The 27,215-nt window shown below is 41.1% G+C and overlaps 1 protein-coding gene across 1 annotated transcript in view; it reads right to left on the bottom strand.

The window, feature by feature from the left end:
- SHTN1 (shootin 1) overlaps nt 1–27,215 on the bottom strand; it is a 152,144-nt gene that overhangs the window by 60,713 nt on the left and 64,216 nt on the right. Inside the window, exons 5-9 of the mRNA XM_084841960.1 lie at nt 20,128–20,296; nt 17,304–17,401; nt 15,932–16,013; nt 11,670–11,764; nt 5,406–5,552 (exon numbers count right to left, since the gene is read on the bottom strand). Coding sequence (XP_084698086.1) covers nt 5,406–5,552; nt 11,670–11,764; nt 15,932–16,013; nt 17,304–17,401; nt 20,128–20,296 — 591 coding nt within the window. The remainder of the gene's footprint in view (nt 1–5,405; nt 5,553–11,669; nt 11,765–15,931; nt 16,014–17,303; nt 17,402–20,127; nt 20,297–27,215) is intronic.

Genomic DNA, 27,215 nt, shown 5'->3' with positions numbered 1-27,215 from the left:
GGGCGGTGATGGGCTGGAGGGGGAGAAGGAGAAAGTCATGTTGCACGAGGGGACATCCACGTGCATAACGACGCTGGATCTCTCCCAATATTCCTAGCACTCACGGATATCTCAGGCACTTTTAAAAATCTCTGTTTTTCTTAGGAGCTCTAGAATTCCTAAATTTTATAGCATGATATCCAAAGTTAAAAAGCAAGCACATTTTATGAATATGAGTAAGACTACCTAATTAAAGTAGTATTCTACTTCATTCTGGCTGCATTTCAAATCAAAAATATATATTTTAAATAAAAAAATCTTTTTTTTAAAAAAAAGCACAGACTGTGGAAAGAGTTGTGATTGTAGGACATTAGGGGCAATGGCAATTAGGAAAACAATTTTTTTATCTATTTAAAAATGCATTTGTTGTTCTTCATTAAAAATTGAATCCAGACTGATTTACAACAATACAACAATAAAAAACCCAATAAAATCATAACACAGAGAGATAAAATCTTACAGATACATCATACTTAGGGAGCATGTCAAAGTAATGTGCAGAGGAAAAACATGCCATTCCCTAAATCTTAGGGCTAAAGTAGACATGAAGGTAATTGTGTGAATGCAGTTAAAGTGTAAATAGCAACTGCGGGCAAGGCAGGGGGGCGGAGGTAAGCAGCAGTGAAACCACAAGGAGTGGAGAGGGAGAGTTTAACTCTTTCCTCTGCTCCTGTGGTCCCAATGAAAACTGCCTCCTTGAAGCTGCTATTTGAATAGGGAAGGAAGCATCCACTGGAATAATGATCCAGCCCACACAAACTGCCACATTTTTAAACCTGCAGCATGTTAGCTTCCTGAGGTGCCTCCTAGTTTTTTAAATGACCAAATCCATTCATTTTTATAATGCAGTCCAACATTGGCACAAATGGTGAATGAAGAACAGTTAAAAAAATCTCTCCCTTTGAAAGCCACAAAGATCTCATTATTTAGTCTGTAATCAAAAAGAATGTTATTTTGACAATGATTATTTTACAAAAACACTTCCAGAACTGAAGTTCCTAAATGTTTTAAAGGGGATTTGAAAAAAAGAAAAAGAGAACACATTTTCTTATAGGTTTTTAAAAAATCTCAAGCAATGAAACACTAATGTAAGTTATTAAATGACTGCATCTGCTAAAGGTTATTATTTACACATACACTCTTTCCTTAACCCCTGCTGTTTGCAGTGGGTGAATCATAGAATACTCTAGTTGAAGTGCTGAGACACACTAAAATAAAGACCTCTCTGCCCTTTAACGTACACAATCTGGACAAATTTGGAAAACAATCCTTCCCCAGAAGCTGTCAATTACACCAAATACATATATATACAAACATACGTATGTATGTTCTACGAAGTGATTACTGCTTTCCTTTAGCTATTCCTAAAATAGGAACATTAATATTGCTTAATTTTAACCATCATAATCAATTTTCCATTGCTAACAACTAATTTTTTACTTCCAGTACTGTAGATTTTAAAATCTCCATTCATTTGAGCCGTGCCTTGTTGTGGCGAAGAGGTTTGCTTAACTCAATGAAGCCATAAGCCAAAAGGACACTCAGCTGTGGATGTGTCTGGTGGTGAAAAGGAAGTCGGATGCTGTAAAGAACAAGGTAAGCTGGAGATGGTCAAACATGAGATGGCAAGACTGAACATTGACATCTTGGGAATCAGCGAACTAAAATGGACAAGCATGGGCGAATTTAATTCAGGTGACCATTATATCTACTACTGTGGGCAAGAATCTCTTAGAAGAAATGGAGTAGCACTCATAGTCAACAAAAGGGTGGGAAAAGCAGTACTGGGGTACAATCTCAAAAATGATAGAATGATCTCAGTACAAGTCCAAGGCAAACCATTCAACATCACGTAATTCAAGTCTATGCCCCAACCACTGAGGCTGAAGAAGCTGAGGTTGATCGGTTCTATGAAGACCTACAACACCTTCTAGAACTAACACCAAAAAAAGATGTCCTCTTCATCATAGGGGATTGGAATGCTAAAGTAGGAAGTCAAGAAATCGCCGGGATAACAGGCAAACATGGCCTTGGTGTACAAAATGAAGCAGGACAAAGGCTAATAAAGTTTTGAGAAGAGAACACGTTGATCATAGCAAACACTCCTTTCCAACAGCACAAGAGGCAACTCTACACAGGGACATCACTAGATGGTCAATATCAAAATCAGATTGATTATGTACTTTGCAGCCAAAGATGGAGAAGTTCCATACAGTCAGTAAAAACAGGACCTGGAGCTGACTGTGGCTCAGATCATGAGCTGCTTCTTGCAAAATTTCGGCTTAAATTGAAGAACGTAGGGAAAACCACTAAACCATTCCGGTATGACCTCAATCATATCCCTTATGAATATACAGTGGAGGTGAGGAATAGATTTCAGGGATTAGACCTGACAGACAGAGTGCCTGAGGAACTATGGACGGAGGTCTGTAACATCAGGAGGCAGCAACTCAATCCATCCCAAAGAAAAAGAAATGCAAGAAAGCAAAGTGGCTGTCTGATGAGGCTTTACAAATAGCTGAGGAAAGAAGGGAAGCGACAAACAAAGGAAAAATGGGAAGATATAGCCAACTGAATGCAGAGTTCCAGAGAATAGCAAGGAGAGACAAGAAGGCCTTCTTAAATGAACCATGCAAAGAAATTGAGGAAAACAACAGAATGGGAAAGACTAGAGATCTTTTCAAGAAAATCGGAGCTCTCAAGGGAACGTTTTGTGCAAAGACGGGCATGATAAAGGACAAAGAAGGAAGGGACCTAACAGAAGCAGATGAGATTAAGAAGAGGTGGAAAGAATAGACAGAAGAACTATACCGGAAAGATCTTAATGTCCCTGATAGCCATGATACTGCGCTCACTGAACTTGAGCTGGACATCCTAGAGAGTGAAGTCAAGTGGGACTTAGGAAGCATTACTAACAACAAAGCTAGTGGAGATGACAGTATTCCAGCTGAGCTATTTAAAATCCTAAAAGTTGATGCTGTTAAAAGTGCTGCACTCAATATGCCAATACATTTGGAACACTCAGCAGTGGCCACAAGACTGGAAAAGGTCAGTTTACATTCCAATCCCAAAGAAGGGCAACGCCAAAGAGTGTTCAAACTACCGCACCATTGCGCTCATTTCACATGCCAGCAAGGTGATGCTCAAAATCCTACAAGCTAGGCTTCAGCAGTATGCGAACCGAGAACTACCGGAAGTACAAGCTGGGTTCCGAAGAGGCAGAGGAGCTAGAGATCAAATCGCCAACATTCGCTGGATCATGGAGAAAGCAAGAGAATTCCAGAAAAACGTCTATTTCTGCTTCATTGACTACGCTAAAGCCTTTGATTGTGTGGATCACAACAAACTGTGGCAAATTCTTAAAGAAATGGGAGTACCAGACCACCTTAGCTGTTTCCTGAGAAACCTGTACGAGGGTCAAGAAGCAACAGTAGGAACCGGACATGGAACAACCGATTGGTTCAAAATTGGGAAAGGAGTATGACAAGGCTCCATATTGTCACCCTGCTTATTTAACTTATATGTAGAGTACATCATGAGAAACGCAGGGTTGGATGAATCACAGGTCAGAATTAAGATTGCTGGGAGAATTATCAACAACCTCAGATACGCAGACGATACCACCCTAATGACAGAAAGCGAAGAGGATCTAAAGAGCCTCTTGTTGAGGGTGAAAGAGGAGAGTGCAGAGGCTGGTTTGAAACTCAACATTAAAAAAACGAAGATCATGGCATCTGGCCCCATCACTTCCTGGCATACAGAAGGGGAAGAAATGGAAGCAGTGACAGATTTTATTTTCTTGGGCTCCAAGATCACCGCAGACGGTGACTGTAGCCATGAAATTAAAAGACGCTTGCTCCTTGGGAGGAGAGCTACAGCAAACCTAGACAGCACAGTAAGAAGCAGAGACATCACCTTGCCGACAAAGGTTCGTCTAATCAAAGCTATAGTTTTCCCAGTAGCAACGTATGGCTGTGAGAGCTGGACTATAAGGAAGGCTGAGCCCCGAAGAATTGATGCCTTTGAACCGTGTTGCTGGAGAAGACTCTTAAGAGTCCCCTGGACTGCAAGGAGGTCAAATCAGTCCATCCTAAAGCAAATCCACCCTGAGTGCTCATTGGAAGGACAGATACTGAAGCTGAAGCTCAAATATTTTGGCCACCTAATGCGAAGAGAAAACTCCCTGGAAAAGACCCTGATGCTGGGAAAGATTGAAGGCAAAAGGAGAAGGGGCAGCAGAGGATGAGATGGCTAGATAGCATCACCGATGCAATAAATATGAACTTGAGCACAGTCTGGGAGAGAGCGGAGGACAGGAAGGCCTGGCGTGCTATGGTCCATGGGGTCATGAAGAGTCGGACATGACTTAATGATTGAACAACAACAACAAAGCTTTACATCTGTGACTCATTGTCATGCTTTCTTTCATGAAGCCAAGGGAGTAGATTTCATATTCATTTGAAAAAGTTCCCAAAAGCTACCTTCTCCTTCTAAAGGCCAATTTGATACCTGTGACGGTCCTTGGAGGGTCTCAGGATATATATATTTTTTCATATCCACAGATTCAGTGCCTCTTGTGTAGTTCAATTGTATGTAATGCTCTTATACTGTTAAAGCTAAGGAGGTTTCAGCCTGGTCAGTGTCTGGATGCAAGATGGCCAAAGAATCTGATATCAAGACTGGGGGTCTCACTGTAGCTGGCACACTGGGCTCCTTTACCTGAAATTTGAATCTTTAATTTTAGGTGGTATGCAAATTAAGCCAACTCCTTTTCCCACATTTGGCTTTGCAAGTATCTTGAATGCTAACACTGATTAGAATCTAGCTTTTAGTGAAGAACAGGCCCATACAACTGCTGACTCAGTGTAACAAACCAAGAATTATGTCCTGTCATGTGCTTTGACATCTCACCCTTTAAAAACAGGAGGCTTGCTGAACTCATGGTGGGTCACCATACATAGCTAGTGGCCTATCGTTTTCTATTCATGGAGGAGAAGGCTATCAATGGCTACTAGTCCTGATGGCTATATTCCACCTCCAGTATCAGAGACAGTATGCCCCAGATGCTGGGGAACTTGGGTGAGATGGTGCTGCTGCACTCATGTCCTGCTTGTGGGTTCCCACTGCCTGCTGGTTGGCCACTGTGTAAACAGAATGCTGGACTAGATGGACCCTTGGTCTGATCCAGCAGGGCTCTTCATATATTCTTATTTTTTTTAATTATATATATTTTTGAGAAGAGAGACTATGTATCTTTTCACAGTGCAGGGACTTGCTAACTTACAACACAAATATTCTTCAGCTTGAGACAATCTGCTGTGTCAAAAACAAAATATAACCTGGGCAATGAAAAGTCCAACTCTCACCTTTTGCTGGTGTTGCAGCCTTTCTTCTTCCAGCATTTGGTTCAGCTTGGCATTTTCATCCAGAGCTTTCAAAAGTTGTTCATCTGGAGCAGAGCTTTGCAGCAGAAGCTGACTTTGCCGTTTCAGCTTATTTTGTTCAATAAACATCTGCCAAACACAACCATGTAAACAGTGGATTAGATTATTCGACCTGTATTTATTCAACTTGAATATATGGGAAACCTGGTTATCCAGCTTCCTTTTGGAACAGCCCAAAACCCAGATGCAGCAGATAATGGAATGGAATATGATGCAGAGCCAACCCCTGGAATAATAACAAAACAGAACTAGGGAAAATGCACTTGTCTAGATACCTAATATTTGTACACCTGTCTAGATACTATCCTTTTTACACTTAAAAAAACCAATTCTGATTTATTACATTTCTGAAATAGGTGAAAGAATCAAATGAGATTTCAATGCACAAAAGTCTCATTTATCGATGATATCTCAGGTTATGTAGACATGAGGTTGCATGAAAAGAGATTCAGCAAACAGATACAGATGAATGAAGTTCAGATTAATTGGAATTTGTGCTCTACTGTAATATGATTTCAAATTTATCAATGTTTTAGGTTCAAAATATGGTGGCTATATATGTGAGAAATCCTATCACAAACTCCCAGACCAACTTCTTTTTGCTCCAAGTGGCTTTAACATAAGACTGTTTCTTAAATGAACAAATGATGTACAATTGGACCTAATGCAGACTCATCACAAATCATCAGAAGGTGAGGGTATTTTGATCAATATGCTAGACACAGAACAGCTACTGCCTATTGTGCATCAAGACAGGATGTTTTGTTTATGGAGAGGAAAAAGTAAAGTAATTATTTTTAAATTACTGAGAAATTGATCCACAGGGCAGCAACATTAGAAATGTGTTTTAGGATTATTGTATTAGAAATAGATTATTTTCTGTCCCAAGACCGTTCTGTTTATTTACTAGGTAAATAAAAGCCACAGCAGGCTGGCTGATAGATTCTTATTATTCCTTATATAACTCAATAGTGTATCATTAAATAAAGCATGTAATCTGGGCATTTATTTATTTATACATACAAACAACCTACATGCCAGTTTGAATAGGCTGTATTCTTGGATCAATTAAGATATGATCAGTGCTATCTATACTTACATTGCCAATCTCCTGGGGGTGGGTGGGTGAGGGGGAGAGAAACAGAAGTGATGAGTAGACTTGGACTTTATGCCCTTCTACCGAAGAGGCGTTTGAATGCTGTCAACATAGGTGGTGCTGATCACATCTTACAGATGCACACCCAGAGACAGTGCACATCCTCCTTTGTCCACAGTTTCTTGAATTTGGGCATATACTGATACAAGACCAATACAGCAAAGCAAAAATAGCCCCAGTGAACAGATTCAGAGTGTGGGAGTAAAGTTACTGAGCTGAAGGAATCCACTGAATCACAAGTACGCAATTCAGAAACATGGACTCTACCGTGCATAGATGTATGCCCATGGAATACTTTTAACCAATACTCTCTCTATAAAGTAAGTCAGGTAATTTATTTGCTTCTTCTCATGCTTCTTCCAAAGCTATGTGCCATCATGCACTAAAGTTATCACAACTTACTATGTATAAAAATTAGCATGCTAGTTTGGGAACATTTAAAAATACCCTACAGTGTTTGTAAAAGCAAATTTAAAAAGTACTATACACATAAGCAAGGCTTAAATGCTTGACTTTAGGACTTCATTTCACAGCCCTGCTATTTGCATTTTCTGTTCACCAACTTCCATCATACTCTCTGCTGCTTCAAATCCTTTTAAACAAGGATCCTTTTAAAAAAGATTGCCAAAGCCATGTGGGAGGCCCTGCTCTTAACAGCTTCTGACAAACTAGAGGGAGGGAAGTTTTCCCTCCAGTCCACCAACAAAGCCTTCTTCCCACCAAGCCAATTTAGCCCTGATTGGCTCCCTGCCTCCCACATGGGTGCCCACTTGGCACCACTGCCGTGGCTTAGCTGCCCCCTCCCTGCCTCCCCATTGGGACTGCGCACCACCACAACAGTGCTCCCCGGGTAAGCCAGGAGCTGCATTTCTATTCACCAACTTCCATCATACTCTCTGCTGCTTCAAATCTTTTTAAACAACGGAGAAAGACTGTCCCGCGTGATTGCAAAAGACTACTGTACAACTAGAAGAATCACAAACCTGTCCACGTCCATGTCATCTTTTATCTTTTCCTTCCCCTGTTTCTCTGGATGACTGGAATGTACGCTCTAAGGCAGGGTTTGGCAGACTTTAGGCTTACTGGATATATTTTGTTTTTCACAAGAACTGCAGGGACAACCAACAGGAGCAAGGTGCAAAATAGTGGCTCAAGGACGACACAGGATTGCAAAATAAGATGCATCTCAGCACATGCACAACCCAGAAATATGTTTTCAGTACCAGAATTGGAGCTAATATACAAATCAACTCCTATTTCCCGCTAAGCTTTCTTGATTTCAGCAGCCAAATTTAGGAGGGAAAAACGGTTTTGCTGTCGCCATGGTTATACCACTGGGAGTCAGAAACCCTTGCTGATTGACTGCAAATCACCAGGAAATCTACCAGTAGATTCCAGTCTACCTCCTGCCTGCCCTAAGGATTCCAAATTATGTGGAGAGAGCCTCCACAGACAGAAGAGGAAGTCACCCTCCACATATAGAGGATAATGGAAATGGTGATGGAGGGAATGGGGCTAGCGCACTTCCCCTACTCAGATGTTTATTATACTCCATTCCAGAACACCTGAATAGGGCTGTATTATTGGAAACTTACATATGACTTTCTTAATATTGTTTGAAATGTTACATTCCCTTACAACAGAGGTCTACCTCGGCCTTTTCCATCCAATAAGCTAAATCTTCCATTATGCGCTGCAGGTGACACATTTAAGATTTTAAAGGCTAACATACTTGTCCTTTGACCTCACCCAAGTCCTGTATATGACAGTTGAAGCTATGGGGAGTCACAATAATTATAGTTATATAGCAGCTTTTTTCCCCAACACAAACTAGGCTGCGCATAAGAATCTTTCCATAAGTGCAGGTTTTTCAATCCATTTAGAGAGACGTCACATATTAATGGAACTGTTATTACAAAATAACCCAAAGGCCATTAATGCATCTAAATGAGAGTCATTGTGGAGGTTCTTATTAATAAAGCTCATTGATATCTCTGAATCAATAGCATGCAATCTCATGAGAGGAGCAAAATTCCTATACAAAGAGGTCATGGCTGTCTGGAATTATGAGCATTTTTCTCTACTGTTATAAAAAGCAGATAACAGTGTTTGACCTTTTTGCATGCAAATGTTCAATACTGGATTTTAAACACAATGTCTGCCAAGTACTTGCTCAGAGACCCATAATGAGAAGGGCACTTTAAGTAACCAAGATAAATATAGTTGTTGCAATTTAAAAGTATGCATATTATGCACATATCTGGTTGTGTATGGAACCTTTATTACTTACACATACACTGAAAAATTGAGCAAAATGACAAGCAGGGCAATGGATCCTTCCCACCTTCCCACCACTACCCCCAGTTTCACCAGGCACTACCCGTTCACTTTCAAGCCCCCATATGCAGCTCTGTAGGACAGAAATTTGCTTTTAAAAATAAAACAAAAGCAGAACTTCTCACACTGCTTCAACTCGTACTATGATTCAAATAGGTAAGCGATTTTGCAACATGTGTGTTTGAATGAATACCTCCATAGACCTTGGCTCAGCCTCCCCCAACATGGCGCTCTCCAGATGTGTAGTCTTAGCACATCTGGAAAGCACTGCATTGGGTAAGGCTGCCTTAGCTGCTTGCTTCCTTCCATCTCTATGTTTAAGGAGCTGAACTTTACTTGCACACCAGAATTTTATTCATTTATTTACTGTATTAAATGCCTCATAAAATACATTTCTCTAGGCGTTTTACAATTTAAAACATAATAATAATGATACAAATAAAATGCAAATAAAACCAATCAACCAATAAACATGCCAACACAGTATAAAGTATATAAGGTATATGAGTTAAACTACACTGCACGGACTAAAATAACAAAACACAAAAAATAGCAAAATATTTTAAAATGCTTAAAAATACTCAAAAGACCTTGGAAAACAGGAAAGTCTTAGCCTGACACCAAAAAGATAGCAGTGTGGGTGCCAGGTGAGCTTCCATCAGGAGAGCATTCCAATGGGGCCAACACTGAAAAAGCCGCTTCTATTGTTGCCACTCTCCGAGCCACTTTCCCAGTGGCAAAAAGCAGGCACACTACAAAATCATGTTAATTTCAGTGAGTGGAAATATCTGAACAAACACAACAACAAATCTTCTCACTCCCTGACATAAGTAATTTCATGAAGTTCCCTCTGTTCTGCTAATTTATTCCCTGGCCCCATTTAAAGTTTACTTTTAAGATGCTACATACATACTTAATGTCTTGTCCTCACAACCCGGTGACCGTAATTTCACATGTCATCTTTGTGATGTGGTAGCCACTGGAAACAGAATTGCATAGGCATTTGTTTGAAGAGATTTTAGCTGATTTTAGCCACCTTTCTGTTGGGTGGGGAAGGAGTGATTGCATCAGCATCGCTAAAATCAGTCAGATGATATGGGAACCTGTATCTATAAATAGTTTTGCATGCAAAGCTACAGGAATAGGTGGAGTGTCCTCATAGTCAGAAAAGCCACATTTGAAACTCGTGGGAACTTCAGAACTGGCCTCCAATTCAGCACAAGCTGCTGCTTTCTGCAAGCCTTTGTGCAAGACCTAAAGGTTGGGATGTACGAAAGTCACTTACCTTTTTGAAGGGTGACATTTGCGGTGGGGGGGAGGCACTCCATCCCTCCCCCCGAAATTCTGTCCAGCCGGCTCCGCTCCACAGAAATTCTCCGGAGCCGCCAGTCAGGGCCACCCGCAGCCAGACATCCGGCCGCTGGGCAGCCTGCAGGGATGCAAATGGCGGCTGCTGTAGCCGCCACCGTTTGCGTCCCTGTATTTTGCCATGATAGGCGTCGTACATATTTAAGCAAAAAAAAAAACAGCGGACACAAATGGCGGCAGCTACAGTGGCCACCATTTGCGTTCCCTTTTTTTCGTCGTTTTAGCCTACGTAAATATTTACGTAGGCTATTATGGCGGGAAAAAAAGGGGAATGCAAATGGCATCGTGGGCGCCATTTGCGTTCCTTTTTTCCCCCGCTGTTTTAGCCTACGTAAATATTTATGTAGGCTAAAACGGCGAAAAAAAGGGAATGCAAATGGCGGCCGCCGAAGCCGCCGCCATTTGCGTCCGCTGTTTGGGGTTTTTTTGCTTGCCGTGATAGGCTACGTAAATCCTTACGCAGCCTATCACGGCCTCCGCAGGGACGCAAATGGCATCCCTGCGTTAGCCGTGATAGGCTACGTAATTATTTACCTAGCCTATCACGGCTATGATGAGGAAGCGAATGGCGGCCACAGACGCAGCCGCCATTCGCAAGTCAGTGTGGACGGCAGCAGGTAGGTGCTCCGTTTAGCGCACCTTTCATGGGGGGGGTGCTTTGTTCCGCCATGGATTTCAGGGGGCCGAATGCACTGGCATTCGGCCTCACCAAGATCTGTGGCGGAATTCTCTGACATCCCTACCTAAAGGAGCTCTTTGCACTGCATAAAAGGACACCAAATACAGTCAAGGACACATTTCCATTCTAGTCCAAGAACAGAAAAGATCTCAAAATAACCACAATAAAAGAACACCTCTCTGCAGAATGGAAGGGGAACAGTTTTTATTTACAAACAAACAGAAACCATTATGGATCAAGCCATAAATGTCCCTTTCATCTAGGAATCTGTATCAAGCTAAAACACACACACACAAACACACACACACAACCATATTGGATAAATATACAATTTACAGATACTAGACTTTTATCACAGTTATGGTAAATGTATTGACCTTGACTGAGTGAAGCACAAACACATATGTAGGTTTCTTAACTGAAGGGCCATTTGAAGCTTAGCTTTCATATATGTGTGAATCTCTCTCTCTCTCTGCATCATCCTGGGGACTGCTTGTGTACTGCGCAAATTTAAATTCTTACAGCAAGAATGAGAAGAGTACCAATGCCTCCTGCATTACAGAAAACCATCCTTCTCTTAGATCATTCTTTAAAATGCCTGCTCTAGTACATGATTTGGTCTGTAGAATCTCTTGGCTTAACATACCTCTTGAGCAAAGGATTCTGCTCTCTTCCGCAAGTTTTTCTCCAGTTCAAAGTTGACTTGTAGTTCTTCAAATTCTTCTACTGCCAGTACAGACACTGTTCAAAGCAAAAAGAAAAAGAAAACTAAATCAAACACATCAGGACACAACCCAAAGGACTGTGCATGATATGCTGACAACTACTCATCTACAACTTTGAAACTGCCGAGGTTGCCTAAGATTGTATTTTTCCATTGGGCATCCATTGTTACTGACGCACTTATGAAACGGAGAATTTTCCAAAGAAAAATAAAATACTGGAAAATTTTCCATTTTGCACATCACTGTGCTTTGAAAGATAAATAATCACACAAAACGCAATGAAGTGGAACAGGAGGCTTGCTTCGGTGGGGATAGCCCTGGCGGAGGAGAGGACCCTGCCTTGTCTTTAAAAAAAAAAAAAAAGATTTTAAAACCAGTGCAATATGAACTTGAATGCTGGGGAGGGAGACTGGAGAGTGAAAGATGATTTGTACATTGTAAGAAGTAACAGTCTTGAAATGAAATCTTGAAATAATCTTGAAATTGCTCTGGAAGGAGCGGGTAGCCTTGAACTACTTTATATCGACATATACATGTGTACCATCCTTCACTTTACTTAAAAATAAACATCACACACTTTAGAAGCCACTGCAAAATTTCTCTGACCTGGAGGGCAGGTCCTGTGATTTCCCTCCAGTGGTGCCACATGCATTAACCAATGGACACCCCAAACAGCTACACACATTTGATCTGTGGAATCGCCCTTCATTGCGGCAGGAGGAATAAGATTTTCTGGGTTTACCTTGAAACTTGCCCCACATTGGGAGATTGTAGCAGAACACACACCAAAAATGTATGCGTGAACTTTGAGCACTGTTAGAACTATAATCACCCTGACAGTGTTATGTGTGTACACAGCCTTAATTAAGCCCAGGTGCAACATATAAACAAGACCATAGCCTTGACGCTGGATTAAGTAACCTGAAGTACTCATTATACTACACAGATCTTCCACTTCACCCATAAGTATGCATTGATAGGACTGAGGTGAGAGGCAGAATCCATCCTTTTACCATTCTAGCCACTTAGACTGTGAATAAGGCAGGATGGTCAAAGGACATCAAGGGTCAACAAATATATCCTAAATGAGCTTGAGTGGGAGCCCTTAGTGGCCTTAATTCCTATGTTCCTTGAATAGGTCCCCATGGATACCAGTGCATTGGCTGGCTTTACACTCTTAAAACACGTACCCAATATGTAAAATTATACTATCACTAGGCTGGAGTCTACAAGATGACCATCTCCTCCAGCAATATCACTGCACATGGTATCATCCAGTGCAGGCATGCAAAATGCCAGTCACCGGTGATGTCAAAGAATTTCTTCCAGGCAATCTTTCTTCCAGGCGATCTAGGGAAGCTTTTACAAACTGGAACTTTTTAAATTTTAGGCCATCATATGGCACAAATGACTAACACAAAACATTTTATATGTACATCTCAAACATGATGACTGTGTTCCAGCTGTATGTGCACAAGGCAGCCAGAAGCTGGTCATGCATAGCTCCAGGGAAATAACCGGTGATGTTGCCAATCATCCGTGTACAGGGAGGGGAGAGAAGGGGCAACTGAATCTCAATTACTGTTCCCCACTCCCAAACACTGTCAATCATCTGTTGACAATTACTGGACTGGGGCTACTTATGTGCGACTCTAGCTGTGTCACACACACAGCACACTCATTTCCTCACCCAGTTCCTCACACAGGGACACATGTGGGAAATCTGCTTTCACATTTGCATGTTCCTAGCTGTACTGAAGTGAACAGGTACACATAGCAAATATACATTTTCAGTCATGTTTCTGATACAGGTGTGTAAACTACGGAGCTAGGAGTGGCTGAAACTCCGCCCCCCACTGTCACCTTCATTGTGTGCACATGTGAGAAAATATGCATGTCACCACATCACCTGCAAAGCAACCATGAGTGAGCCAAGCTGTACCTATAGGAGAACAGGTCTGTCCATTACTAAACTCTATCAATGTAGCCTCCCATCCCTACCAGCTGATTGTACGGTCAGTGTTTGAAAAACAGTAGTTCTTGAAATTGGGGCAGACACTGATGGCTGAAATTAGCCAGAGCGCGTACAGATTCTGTGCACGCTCTTTTGCATTGTTCTGCCCATGCAACTCAGTTGAGGTCTGAGAGAGGTAACAATAAACTCTTTAAAGTCTCTTAATGACTGCTCACAAGTGCAGATCTCATGGATCCTCTACGGATCCTTCTCCTGATCCCACATAATTCCTGTTGCTAGACTTGCTTGCCTTCTGCAAGTGTGCTCTAGCATTCTTGGACCTCATCTTGTCTTCCATCTGTCCACTGCTTGATTCTGCTCTAAGCGCCAGACTGTACTTTAGTCCTGGCCATACAAACATCATTCATACCCAGCTTGCCCCTTACACAGGAGATGGAAGAGCTGCTGCCACACTTTACAAATAACTAATATAGCAGCAGCACTATGGGGGAAAAAGGTTGCTAGTGCAAAGTAGGTTTTGAGGGACCAAGCTCTGTTTTGCCTGTGTGAGCTATTAAGAAATAAGTGCAGGAAGCTCTGAGCAGCTCCAATACAAGCTCTACAGCTGCGGTCCGTCTTTGGTGAACAGGGCAGGGCAAAGGCAGCACTTTCTTCAACCGTTGCATGATTCACATCAGGCAATGCCATCACAGCACAAACTGCATATATATTATTTGTTTATTAAATTTATATCCCACACCTTCAAACATAACAGTGTTCCCAGGCCAGCCTACAGGCAAAATGAAAATACAAACATAATACAGTAGCACAGAACAGAACACATAAAAAGAACAGCAAGAAACCCAGCAATAAAAACTCAAGGAAGCATAGCAAAGATAGAACTACCACCCCAAGTGTGTCACAGGTTCAGATGCCTGCCAGAATAAGGAGGTCTTCTTTTGGCGCCAGAATGGCATCAAAATAGAAACCAGCTGAGCCTCTCTGGGGTGGGCAATCTGAAGGCAGGGCACCATCATCAAAAAAGGCTCTTTTTCCAGCTACCACCTGGCATACCTCAGAAGGCAAGAGCACCTGGAGAAAAGCCTCAGATGACCATTTCAGTGACCAGACAGACTGTTATGGGACAGCTGGGTCCAAGTTGTGTATGGTTTTAAAGGTAAGTGCCAGGACTTCGAATTGAGCCCAGAAACATACTTGGAGCCAGTTACGCTGTTTAAAGATAGGCAAGATATGATCCCACGGCCCAGTTTGCAGTCTAGCAGCTGTATTTCAACTGTCTTCAAAGGCAGTCCCACATATAATATTGATTTAACGATAATTTTAAACATGTAAAAGAGCCAGGCAGCTTCCTTACCTGTAGCGTTCATAATACAGCAGGAAAAGCAAGGGTAGCAGATCAGTTTCAGCCATCCATTTAAGAGACCAGGTGCGTATCAGGAGGCCACAGCTTTGTCTAGCTTTTCTGGTTGACTTTATCCACTCTGGTCAACCTCATTTAATGAGTGCCAGAGACTGCAGTATCTTAACAATAACTATTTTATTAACAAGAAATCAGAGAATGGATCTAACGACCTCACTAGTGCAGTCTTCTATTCCTTGTGCTTCAGTTCCTTTGTTTTTCCTTTCACTTTTCCATATAAGGCATCGTCTCTCAATCCTTATGGAGGATCACATTTCACTACAAGCCTCTTTCGTGTCTTCCGTGGGCAAAAGCATCACCTGTCAGACAGTCGTGGCCTGACAGAGCTTCTTGCATTTACCGTGGGAATGTGACTGGGAATGGTGCATCTGCAGCTAGCAATATCTGTCTCAGCCATAACATCTAGAACGACTTACCACATGGATCACAGTTATCACATTGCATATCACATTCTCCTGACTAATAGGCACCCAGATCAGAGAGTGAGGGTATATAGACGTTTGAAAGACGATGGCAACTATTCATGTAGTAAGTAGCTCTAGACACTGGAACAGGGAGGAGGATAGTTCACTACAAGGAGGCCATTTAGGAGCAGAGTCCCCAAGGAAAATCTAACACGTGCTCTGGCCTGTAGAATCCGTGAAGCACAAGTACAGTTGCCTCCTGAGTTTGGTTTTCTGTTTTTGGTCTTACTACAAATAGAGGGATTACCAAAGCAACATAGCTCTCAAAATGCTGATCATGAGAAAGAAAACAGGAGAAGGAGACTATGAAGCATGCATACATACTTCGATTGCATTTTTCCAACACTTCTTGTTGTTTATGGACTTCTGCTGTCAGAACTGCATTTTCTTCCTTGACTTTATTTACCTGAAAGTGAGGGAAACAAATATAAGATAAGAGAGATAATCAGGACAACCAAAACGCTAGGAGACTAGATTTGGCTATCACCCTATCTAGTCTCCCATCCAATATGCAAAAAAAAATTTTATATTCGAAGTTGCCCGTTCAGATCGCAAGCATGGGGTGTTCCAGTGTTCTTGGCTGATCTTGCTGATATGCTAGTGGTCCGTAAGAAGTTACAAGAAACAGTTGCTCATCCATTTCCTAACTAACTATGCAATCCTAAGCAGGTTTATTGGGACATGTGCCATTGATTTAAAATGCGATTTCCTTTCTAATATGTTTGCTCAGGATTCCAGCCAAAATTTCATTGAAAGAGCGAGAATATTTAAGAGCCTTTATTTAACAACAACAACAACTGGGAGCTGAGAAGTAGCAGTAAGTACTTTGCTACTCATGTGCTGCAAAGAGATTTTTAAGCCTTTGTATATAAAAAATTAAAATTCTATCTAGCAAGATTAGGAACATAGGAAGCTGCCTTAAACCGAGTCAGACCATAGGCCCATCTAGCCAAGTGTTGTCAACACTGACTGGCAGCGGCTCTCCAGGGTTTAAAGAGGGATTCTTTCCCTGCCCTACTTGGATATAATGGGGATTGAACCTGGGACGTTCTGCATGTAAAGCAAGTGCTCTACCACTGAACTTCAGCCTCTCCCAATATTGTTGGAATCAAGGGACAGGAGACTCATAGACATATAGCTAACATTCTGGCTTTGGCTTTGCTCAGTATGACACAATAGCATTATACAGGACATGTGGAGTTTGACGATTTCAACCCCTACAAAATAAGAGTGCTTTTGATTCATACACTCTGTCATGGCCTCCTCTTGTTGATTATGGGGGCCAAGTGATGGTCTTCACACAAAGCTCCAAAATCCTGGGAGTAGCTTGTTAGGAGGGATTCCATTTCCCCAACTACTACAGAAGCCCCAGTGACTGTGGCTTTACTGGAGGCTAGTTAGTTACAAATTAAGGCCATCCACCTGAACACCCAAATACTCAAATGCTATTACGAATTATTGTTTACCAACCATACTCCTCTTTCTAGATGCCACCAGATAATTATTCGTCTAAAGGAGAATAAAGGTTTGGGAAGGGAAGGGCGATACAAAATGAATCCGACCCAAAACAAAAAACACACTTCACAATGCCAGTAAACCTGTGGGATTGGGTAGCATTCAAATACTTCATCAAAACTAGGCACAAGAAGTCCAGACCATGTTCACGGACTCTCTGCTTTCTTGCCACGATACTTACTTCTACAATTTCTTCTACAAATTTGCTCTTCAGGTTTTCCAGCTCAATGGCTGTGGTCTTCTTTTCCTCCTGAAGAGATATAATTTGATCTCGCAGATCTACATTTTCAAGAGTGGCGGTGGGAGTTATTTTTCATTTGAGACAAAAAACACAGACAGTAAGCATAGAAAGACTTACGCTGGCAGGAAAGCTGAAGAATCTGGCATCAACAGGTTCTTAAATTATTAAGAATGCAGGTGCCTTACATGCAGATACCATTACAAGTTGCTTTTTCAGTCAGTTTGCCTTGTCTAGTCCTTTCTTAGTTTGATTTTCATTACAGGGATCTCATAGTCTGAATGGCCATATATGTTATAAAACCAATTCTACAGTACTGGAGGCCTCTCTTAGCCTGCCTTAGAGAGGATTTATTCCAAAGGGCAACTCATGAACTATTTGTTAGTTTCAAAACCTCCGTGGAAGCCCATTCATGTTTTGTGTCATCCTTAATACCCATCACCTATAACCTAGTGTCACTGGAATGAGGGTCCTACAACACACTGGTAGGTCATAAACCACAAATTGGCAATCCCTCCCTAAACAGATTCTCAGTATTCACCAGGATTAGGACAGTAAATAATTATTTCATATTCAGTACTACCATTTAACAACACAATTAAAAAAACATGATTATTATATACTACCTTTAAGGGCCATACAGCCCCTTCAAGTGGTTAACACAACGTAATTATAATAAAAGAATATAGACATATCATAAAATACAAATATAAAACCCACAAAAACATACCATATAAAACTAACAGCAAATCAAGAAGAAACAATTTTAAAACTATCAAATCAGGGTTGATAAAATTGAAGATTGTTTTTAAAAAAAAATAAAAATTGGATTTTTAAAATTTAAATTGATTTTTTTTAAATTTAAATCAGAATTTTAGAATTTAAATCAGATTTTGAAAATTTAAATCAGATTTTGAAAATTTCTTGAAACAATTAGTAAGAAAAGAGCCTAGGTCAAAGATATCATCATGAAAACACTTTATACAATGTCTAATTATATTCTATGAACATGTTAACAGTAATTAACGGTGATGGGAGATGACCTGATCAATCCTATTCTGCACTGCAGATGGTGTACAGAAGTGCATGCTCTCTCTCTCTCTCGGCCTTGCCTCTCTCTAAGTGCAAAGACAGAGAAGATAAATGAATAGAGTATTTGGGGAGATGGAGTAGATCTGAACAAGGAGGAGTCTGGATATAAATGCAATGGCTAGAGGAGGGGAATAGAAAGTGAAACCAAAAGTAAACAGAACATATTCATACAGTCCTGACTCTTAATGAAAGTTCTGTTGCATCCTCCACAAAAATCCATGTGAGCGTTTTGCTAACGTTGCTGTTTTCTGAAGAAGAAAACTAACCAGAAGAATAAATAATCTTATTAATACAATTTAAAAGCCTGTTTGGTGGTGGTGATTCTGGAACATGGCAGAATCACCATGTCAAAATCATAACAAAAAAAATCATGATTAATTGAACAGCTGGAGTTTGTTCAGCTCCTAAACAACTTCACAAGTTCATTCTGCTTTAGTACTAAAATGACCAAATAATCATCCAATTTTTTGATAAAAATTAACGTGAACACAATTCAGAATAATTGCTTAGTGTGTACCTACCTTCTAATGAAACCTACATTTCTGAATATTTATTAAGGTTATATTAAACAATAATGTACTTCTACTAAAAATGATGATTAAATAGAATCTTCCTCACTAGTGATTTAAACTGTAATATAAATCCTTAAAATTGAGTCCTTCGGAGAAGCAATTTAAATCAAATCAACCCTGTTTCAAATTAACCAACATTAATCAAAATTTAAAAGATCTGTTCATAAACAACAGGCATTTAACAACAAGGAGAAAGTAAGAGAAGGAAGTGGAGTTGAAAAAAAAAATTCTGAATGGCTGCCAAGATACAGCCCTTTGGGCATTATTGAACTGCATCCTAACACAGGCTTTTCTGGAAGAAGAAAGTCTAGTGACTTTCTCTTTGGAGTGGTTTCTTTTAAAAAAAAATCATTTAAAAAGGAAAGTATTTTGTCCTAAATATCATAATCATGATTTTATGGAGGATCATTCTGAAAGTAGGGTTTAGAATCTGAAACTGTGGGTCTATCCACATTAGAAGTTTAGGTCAGTGCTGCGTGGATTTTAGCTTGCAACTAATCTGCACGGTTGATGCTAAAACATTCTCAGGAGATATTTTATTGCTGGCTACAAAAATGCAAGTACAAAGTATGTATGCGATATGAAGAGCGCATAGGATTTCAAATGGAATTTTCCTCTTCAAAATATTCACAATGGGAAAGGATTGGGCCCATTTTTATTTTTGGAAGGAAAAGCTACTTTGAAACATCAGGAGCCTGCTGCTAATCAGAGGTTATTGCAATATGTATGCATGGGAAAATAAAACGCATGTGCGTTCATCATGTTGTAGTGTATACATGGGGCACACACACATTCCTCCACTGAAATATCCATGAAGGAAACTTGCCACATGTAAAGCAACTTTGGTACCTGCTATCTAAAGAACAAGCAAATATCAGCATCCCATGCTCTGGCCGCTGTTTACAGTTGTTTACAGTCAGCACAATCTCATGAACTAACTGGCTTCCCCCAGGTAAGTGTGTGTAGGAGTGCACACACATCCCCCGGGTAAGTGTCTATGACTACAGAGAGCCATTTACTCATTGCAGTGCAACTTGATATTCCATATTCATGCTCGCTTTTTCAAAAGGCAATCCCATCCTAATCTAGACACAAGCACTCACCTTTGATCACCTGCTGGCACTGCACCAAGTCACAAGAGCCAGGGCTACCTTCTGTGTCTGTGGATGTCTCTTCGTTGTCAATGTTAATTTCTTCTGTCATGACGTCTGGCCCCAGTTTTGCCATATACAACATGCTGATTCTTTTCAGAGTTTTGTTTTCTTTGTTCAGCTACAAATCCAAACATACACGTTGTTGCTAAGAATGCCCTTGAATCATTTATCTTTTTGTTTTATAAGTGACAAGAATGTGCTAGTCACCATAAAGGCCACAAAACAGGCTTAGGCCCAGGGGTGGGCAACTTGTGGTCCTCCAAATGTTTTGCCCTGCAGCTCCTATCATCCCTCACTGTTGGCAATGCTGGCTAGGGCTGATGGGAGTTGTAGGCCAAAACATCCGGAGGGCTACAGGTTGCCTACCCCTGAGCTTAGCTGATGGGTTGCATCCAAAGGTTCCCGTCCTCCAGATGAAGCTCCTTCTGTCAGAGGATGGGAACTTTTGGATGCAACCCATTGCTCTGCTTCTAGTGTCTGGAGCTAGCTTTCAGAAACAGTGTTTCCCACATTCCTCATTTACACGTCAGCCATTGTTTCAAATTGTGTTCTTTATGTTTCATTTATTTTATTTATACAAAATGTTATATCTGGCCCTTCTAGTACTTATGCACTACTCAGTGCTGCTAACAACAATTAAAACAAACCATAAAATATAATAAATTCAGCACACACAGCCCTCCAAAACACAATATAATAAAAAGAGACAGGTGCAGCAGATAAAACAGAGGCACCGGATAACAATTTATTCAATAAAACAAATGCTTGCCTAAACAGGATGGTTTTTACCATATGGAAAAATCCCATAAGAGGGAGCCAACCAAGCCTCCCAGGGCAAAGAATTCCACAATTCAGGTGTGGCCACAGAAAAGTCCCTTTCTCTCATCCCCATCAGCTAAACTTGGGGATGGGCAACCTGTGACCCTCTGGATGTTTTGGCCTACAACCCCCATCAGCCCTAGCCAGTACAGCCAACTGGCAGCGGTGGTGGTGAGTTAGAAGTTATCAGCAGAACTGCAAAGGGTTGCCAGCTTGGCTTGTAATAGCCGAGCAGTTGCATTTTTCTTCAGCTGACTGGACAGCCAGGGGTACACCAGCCTTTCCAGCTGAGTAAGCAACAGAGTGAGATAAAACGCCCTTGTCTAGCCCAAGCCTTCTCTTGCTTCTGCCTTCACTGCTATGTGGCTCCTGTTCCTTGGCCCTCAGATTCCACCACCGCAACACATCAAACAGTGGAACCCCAGCAGAGATCCAGTGTGGATCAAACTAAACACTGCTTTAAAGACTTGGCTAACAGCTATATCCTTTTTCCCCACCTTACTCAAAAGTAAGCATGGGGAACCCAATCCAGATTGGGACTCTAGCATGAGGAGTAGTGGGGCTTTAACCCTTTGCCCCCCCCAAGTGGTCCAGATTTTGGGGGGGTTGATGGCTGAAATTTGCACTGCCAGAAGAGAATTGGAGCAGTTTTTCAAGGGACAAGAGGGGCTGTGTGGAGGTGGGGGGAAGGAGGTCATGGGGAGCCTTGGCTCCTATCGTGGAGTTCTGTATGCAAGCCTTGGCATCCTGCCCCACACTGGGGACTCTAGAAAGGAGAGTACATTCAGAATGGGAGCCAGAATTCAATAGGTTGGAGAAAAGCTGGAATATGCACCCCAAAAAGCAGTGGCCATTTATGTGGTAATTAGCCAAATTTAAGGATATCTGGTCCAATATTGTGTTAGCTGAGAGGGGGAAAGTTTCTGGTTCAGACTAAGTGATTCACTGTGTGGCCACAAGCAAACATATTTACAGCCTTGCTACATATTTATCAGCCTCAACAACCTCCTCCCCCACATCTGAACAATCATCATCACCTACCTTAGAGGGCTGTTGTAAGGATTACCAAGATAATGTGCAAAATGCTTTGCACGCTGGGGATCAGTGCTTGAGTAACATGGGGAAGGGTGTGGGAGGCCTGGCCCCTTTTCCTTTTATACCGGCCACCTTATCTATCATTTTTAGATGACTCTGGGAAGGGAGGGCATAATATGGCTAAAATTGGGGGAGTCACAGGATGGTGGTTTGCAGGTTTCATTAAGCCCCCCCCCACCTCTCCAACCTCCATAATTCAAACTCTGTTGGAGATTCAGTGCATACACAGAGCTCCACGAGTTACAGCCTTCTCCTCATTTTCTTCAATGCAGTAGCTCTACTGAAAATCTAAGGTGTAGCTGCAGCCTACTCTAGCGTAGCATGGACACAGATGAAGATTACCACAAAGTAAAATGAATTAACTAGGTTGCAAGCCTTGAGGACAACGTGCTGCTTTGTAAAATTATGAAATAAAATAAGATGGGCTACAGCACTCTATTGCAGAGTAGATCACATAGGGCAGCCTTCCCCAACCTGGTGCCCGCTGGCGGTTTTGAACTACAATTCCCATAATCCCTGACCACTAGCCATGCTGGGTTGAGCTCATTGGAGTTATAGTCCAAAACAGCTGGAGGACACCAGATTGGGAAAAGATGGTGCAGGGTAACATGCGTGCTAGCATCTGCAGCACTCCATTCCAACTGGGCCTGTGTTGCTGCTGGAATTTAAAATGAAAACACTCCTGAGATGCAGGATAGAAGGCAAGGAATGAAGTAAGGCAGTCTTAATGTAAGACTGAACGTGAATTGCTGAAGTTCCCTCTATGCTGTTTGAAACCTAGAAAGCATCTTGTTTTAAAATTAGATTGCCTCTTACTTTACTTATACTGGGGAAAGCTGCACTGAGTCTCTGAGTTTGAAAGAAAAAAGGGCTGTAGAAAACAGAGCAAGGAGAAAAAAGAAAGGTTTTCATAAAAAGCCAGAGAAACCAATTTTGAAAGGAGGTCAGCTCAACAAGAGACAGAACAGCAAGACCATATGCTAGACCATCACCACCCTTATTTAACACTCTCCACTGCCTACATGTATTCCACTATTGCCCTTGAATGTGTGTTTTCATTAAAGAGAAGGCTATTGTTTTAAAGGCAATCATGATTATTCAAGATCAACAATGCTAGAGGTTTTATAGACAGGCTCAAATGTAAATGTATAATAAAAATGACAGCAGAAATTGGCAACCTTACTCTAATCGTTTGCAAACTGGCACTAGATGCCATCATAATGGCATACTTTTGTGACATTTTGCAATATGTACCGCATTACATGCCAGCATGCCGAGTCTTATAAATCAGGACATGAACTTAACAATGTAACTCAGAGAACACGTGCTGAAATTGGAGCAGGCAGGCTCTGTGAGCTCTGTGTGTGTGTGTGTGTGTGTGTGTGAGAGAGTGAGAGAGAGAGAGAGAGCGCGAAAGAGAAAGAGAAAGAGAAGTATTGCAATCGTTCACCTTTGTGAGGGAGAGGGCCAGTAACTGGAATAAATAAAACCTCTGGTTTTTTTTCTGAATTATTTTATATTGCACAATGCACAACAGGCAGCTGGAAAAATATGTCACAGTCATTATCCTATTAATCTTCAGAACCATCCTATGACAAAAAAAAATCTTATTTTTAAGATATGGAACTGATACATAAAGACAGTGACTGCCCAAGATTGCCCAGTAATTCCACTTGAATCCATATCTGTGGTCAAAGTACTCAAAAGTAAGCACATGCTGAGGTTCCAATCCAGACTGGAACCTTAGCATGGAGGTAGAAGAACTTTAACCCTTCACCTCCTGCTGTATTCCCAATCTGGCTCATGTGTGCCACAATATGCACTGCCCAAAAAAGCATCCGCTGAAATGGATGGATTATTTGGGGCCAATACAAACTGTAGGCACAGGCCACCAATTCCTATTGAGACTGGCCGGGGGGATGACGACAATGGATTAAAGCTTCCCTACCTCCACACTAGGTTTCTAGTATAGATTGGGACCTCCACACATTTTTGAGTAAGAAGAAGAAACACAGCTGCTAACTGTATCTTTAAAGTAACATGTAGCTGGACCCTCAGACATGGATTCCAGTGGGATTACCAGACAACCTTGGCCATGCATATTAGTAATACCATCACAGCTCCTTTGCCTGGTTCTCCCTTTCCACAAAGAACTGCCTGCAGTTTTGGGTATTGATTTGCATTCCTTGATCAAATGCAACAACTTATTCACAGATCTTTAGCAAAATAAAAAAAGACCATGTTTTAAATTATGACACTGCTCTCAGCAACCTACAAACAGCTTCTGATTCAGGGTATGCATCAAAGAGGAGTCTCTTACACAGTAAATATTTTTGACCAAATCATCATTTAATAAATACTTATTAATTATGAACCAGCCAGTTAGCATTTAGCCAGTATAAAGTCCATGCAGTCTTTTGGACAGATATACTATAAATATAATGGTCCATTGAATCTATACTGTGGGTATCATTCTCTTTCAGCTGAAAAATGGGACTAGTAGCCACCTCCCGATATTGTCTTGACAGTAAATAAGCACTGTGAAGCACTTTGCATAACCTGGCAGCTCTGGAGCTCAATCTGCACATGAAGCTCTGCAGCAGAAATCGCTGCCTCATTCTTTTCAGTAGGGAGAATACTCTGTAAACAACACACTTGTGTGGTACTCCTGGACACATAGTAAAGAACAGAGCATCTCCTGTGCATATGGAATTTTGTGTGTGCAGAACTCTCCGCCATGACCTGTCCATCTTGGGTGGCCCTGCACGGCATAGCTTATGGCTTCACTGAGTTACGCAAGCCCCTTCGCCACAACAAGGCAGTGATCCATGAAGGGGGTGTGCATCGAAGCCACTAGTAAAGCATGTGTAGACATGCTGGAGAATGGAATTAGTACGGTATTAGTATAATATAGTATAGTACAAGGGTGAGCAGTTTCTAGGCTTGCAGGATCTACTTTGCTGTTATTTTTTACTAGAACCCTGAAATCCACCAACCAGAGCCTGGTGAAAAAGTCGTACACTCAAAATTAAAGAAAATTGAAGAATTCTGAGACCAAGAATGTACTGAGTTCCGGAAGAATTGAACGGAGCTCACAATCCTTCCACAAAAAATCCACTCCTGGTTACCCCAAGCTTTATTTATTTCAGCAGCATAATTTAGGGGGGAAGGGAAATCATTTTGTTGTGAAACAATTAGGAGTCTGAAATCCTGGCTGAACAATGGAAGATCAACTAGAGATCTACCAGGAGATCCAGATCTACCTTATACCCACCCCGGTATACTATATAATTGCATATATAGCCACTAATATAGCAGGCAAAACAACAACAATTGCATCATTTATTAAAGCAAAACAGGTAATCAGCCAAACAATTTAGTTGGTTGGCAGCCCTTAGAGCTTATGAAGTTATGAACAATTGGGGGCCAGGGTGACAATAGGGGCATTCCTTTCAGTTTTCTGTTCTTTCTGCTTCTCTGCATCATCAAAAATATAACTTTTAAAGCAATCTCTGCCATGGGGAGATGTGCCATGTCACAATGCAGGGACATCCCGATAGGAGAAGCAGCACTTATATTTTGAATTCTATCAAGAATCACAAATGGTTCACGAGGCATTTGTGCTTCCCCTTCACCCCACATTCAACAATGCCTGAAGTGACTCAGAGACTGAAACCTTGGTTTACTTGGAAGGGATACCATAAAGCATCAAGAGACAGATCAGTCACTCTCATCTCCCAGCACAAATCCTCAGCCACGATGTATGAAAATGGCACATCTTTCCAGTCACCCTGCATTGCCAGTTCCTCTGTGTGCTTTTTACTTCTAAAGACCTTGACAGAAAATATGAGAAACTCTGCGTAGCTTGGTCACCATAAATTAAGGGGTGAGTCAGCTTTTGACACGGCAGCCCAACAGGAAGGTGCTAGTCTCTTAACTGTCAGTGTGTGTCACTACATACAAAGAATGGAAGAAAGGATAGTTACATCCATAATTCATTTTCTTACTGATATGTTGGCTGACTATCTTATGAATCCTAATGTAGTATCATTATGCAAACAATTAAGTAAATACCTCCAGAAAGTACATCACTAATGCATCTAAATGAAAAAAGATTTCCTGCTGGTGGGTTTTCTGCCACATCTAAAGAAGTACTCTGGGCAATAAAAAATAAATAAAAATACACAAATGCACACAAACCAGCCAGCATTGCTAATGGAATTTGGCTCAAAATTGCTGCAATCCATTTTCTAATGATGAAGTGGCTCAGATGCATTTTACACTATATATATATATACACACACACACACACACACACACAGATAAAAACATTCAATAATAATAATAATAATAATAATAATAATAATAATAATAATAATAATAATAATAATGTACTTCTGATGAGATGGAACATAAAATATTATATACTTGGTAAATTCATCAACCTAGATGCAATCAACGGAGCTGTACAGGTCACCTTTTGCTTGCTCCATGGTTTGCTTTCATGAACAATCACCTGAAATGTAATCCTCCGGCTGACTTTTCCATTTGATTCAGACACTGACATGCTCATTACTCTTTCATATCACAGACACTCAAGGCATTTCTAAACTTGTTCATCAGTTAACCCAGATGCAGAAAATTGGGGGGTGGGGGGAGGCTGAAAAAGGTGCAGTTTCTATAAATTACCTTTTTTTTCAGTTTGATAATGCTTATCAAATTTTTAAAAGCCTTAAAGCCAAGTCAAGCAGATCTATCTTTTGGGTAGTGCACACATTTATAAAATAAAACCTCTAACACATGTCTTCCATTAATTGAAAGATACCCACTTATCTTTTCTGTCCAAAAGTATAGTCACATCTTCTCTCCATTCCCCCAGATTCAAGCATCACAACTCCGGGTTGCTTCAGAAATTAGATTTTACCACACAGAAAGCACTTTCATGTAGGGAATAATGTAAATCCCATACGCAGATCGTCACATGTGATGACCGCGCACCTGGATTTGGCTGATTATAGCTTCCCAGCAAAGATATATGAGGCAAAATATAAGCATGTCTAACCTGAATATGACAATTTACATAAAAGTTGAACACTGTTGTCTGCACTGAAGTGCTTCCCATG

This window comes from Heloderma suspectum, chromosome 3 (genome assembly GCF_057233095.1).
Source record: "Heloderma suspectum isolate Gila_16-S chromosome 3, 16-S_ref, whole genome shotgun sequence".
In the NCBI taxonomy this organism is placed as follows: Eukaryota; Metazoa; Chordata; class Lepidosauria; order Squamata; family Helodermatidae; genus Heloderma; species Heloderma suspectum.
The sequence above is the reverse complement of the archived record's forward strand: the minus strand, read 5'-3'. Positions and strand labels throughout refer to the sequence as shown.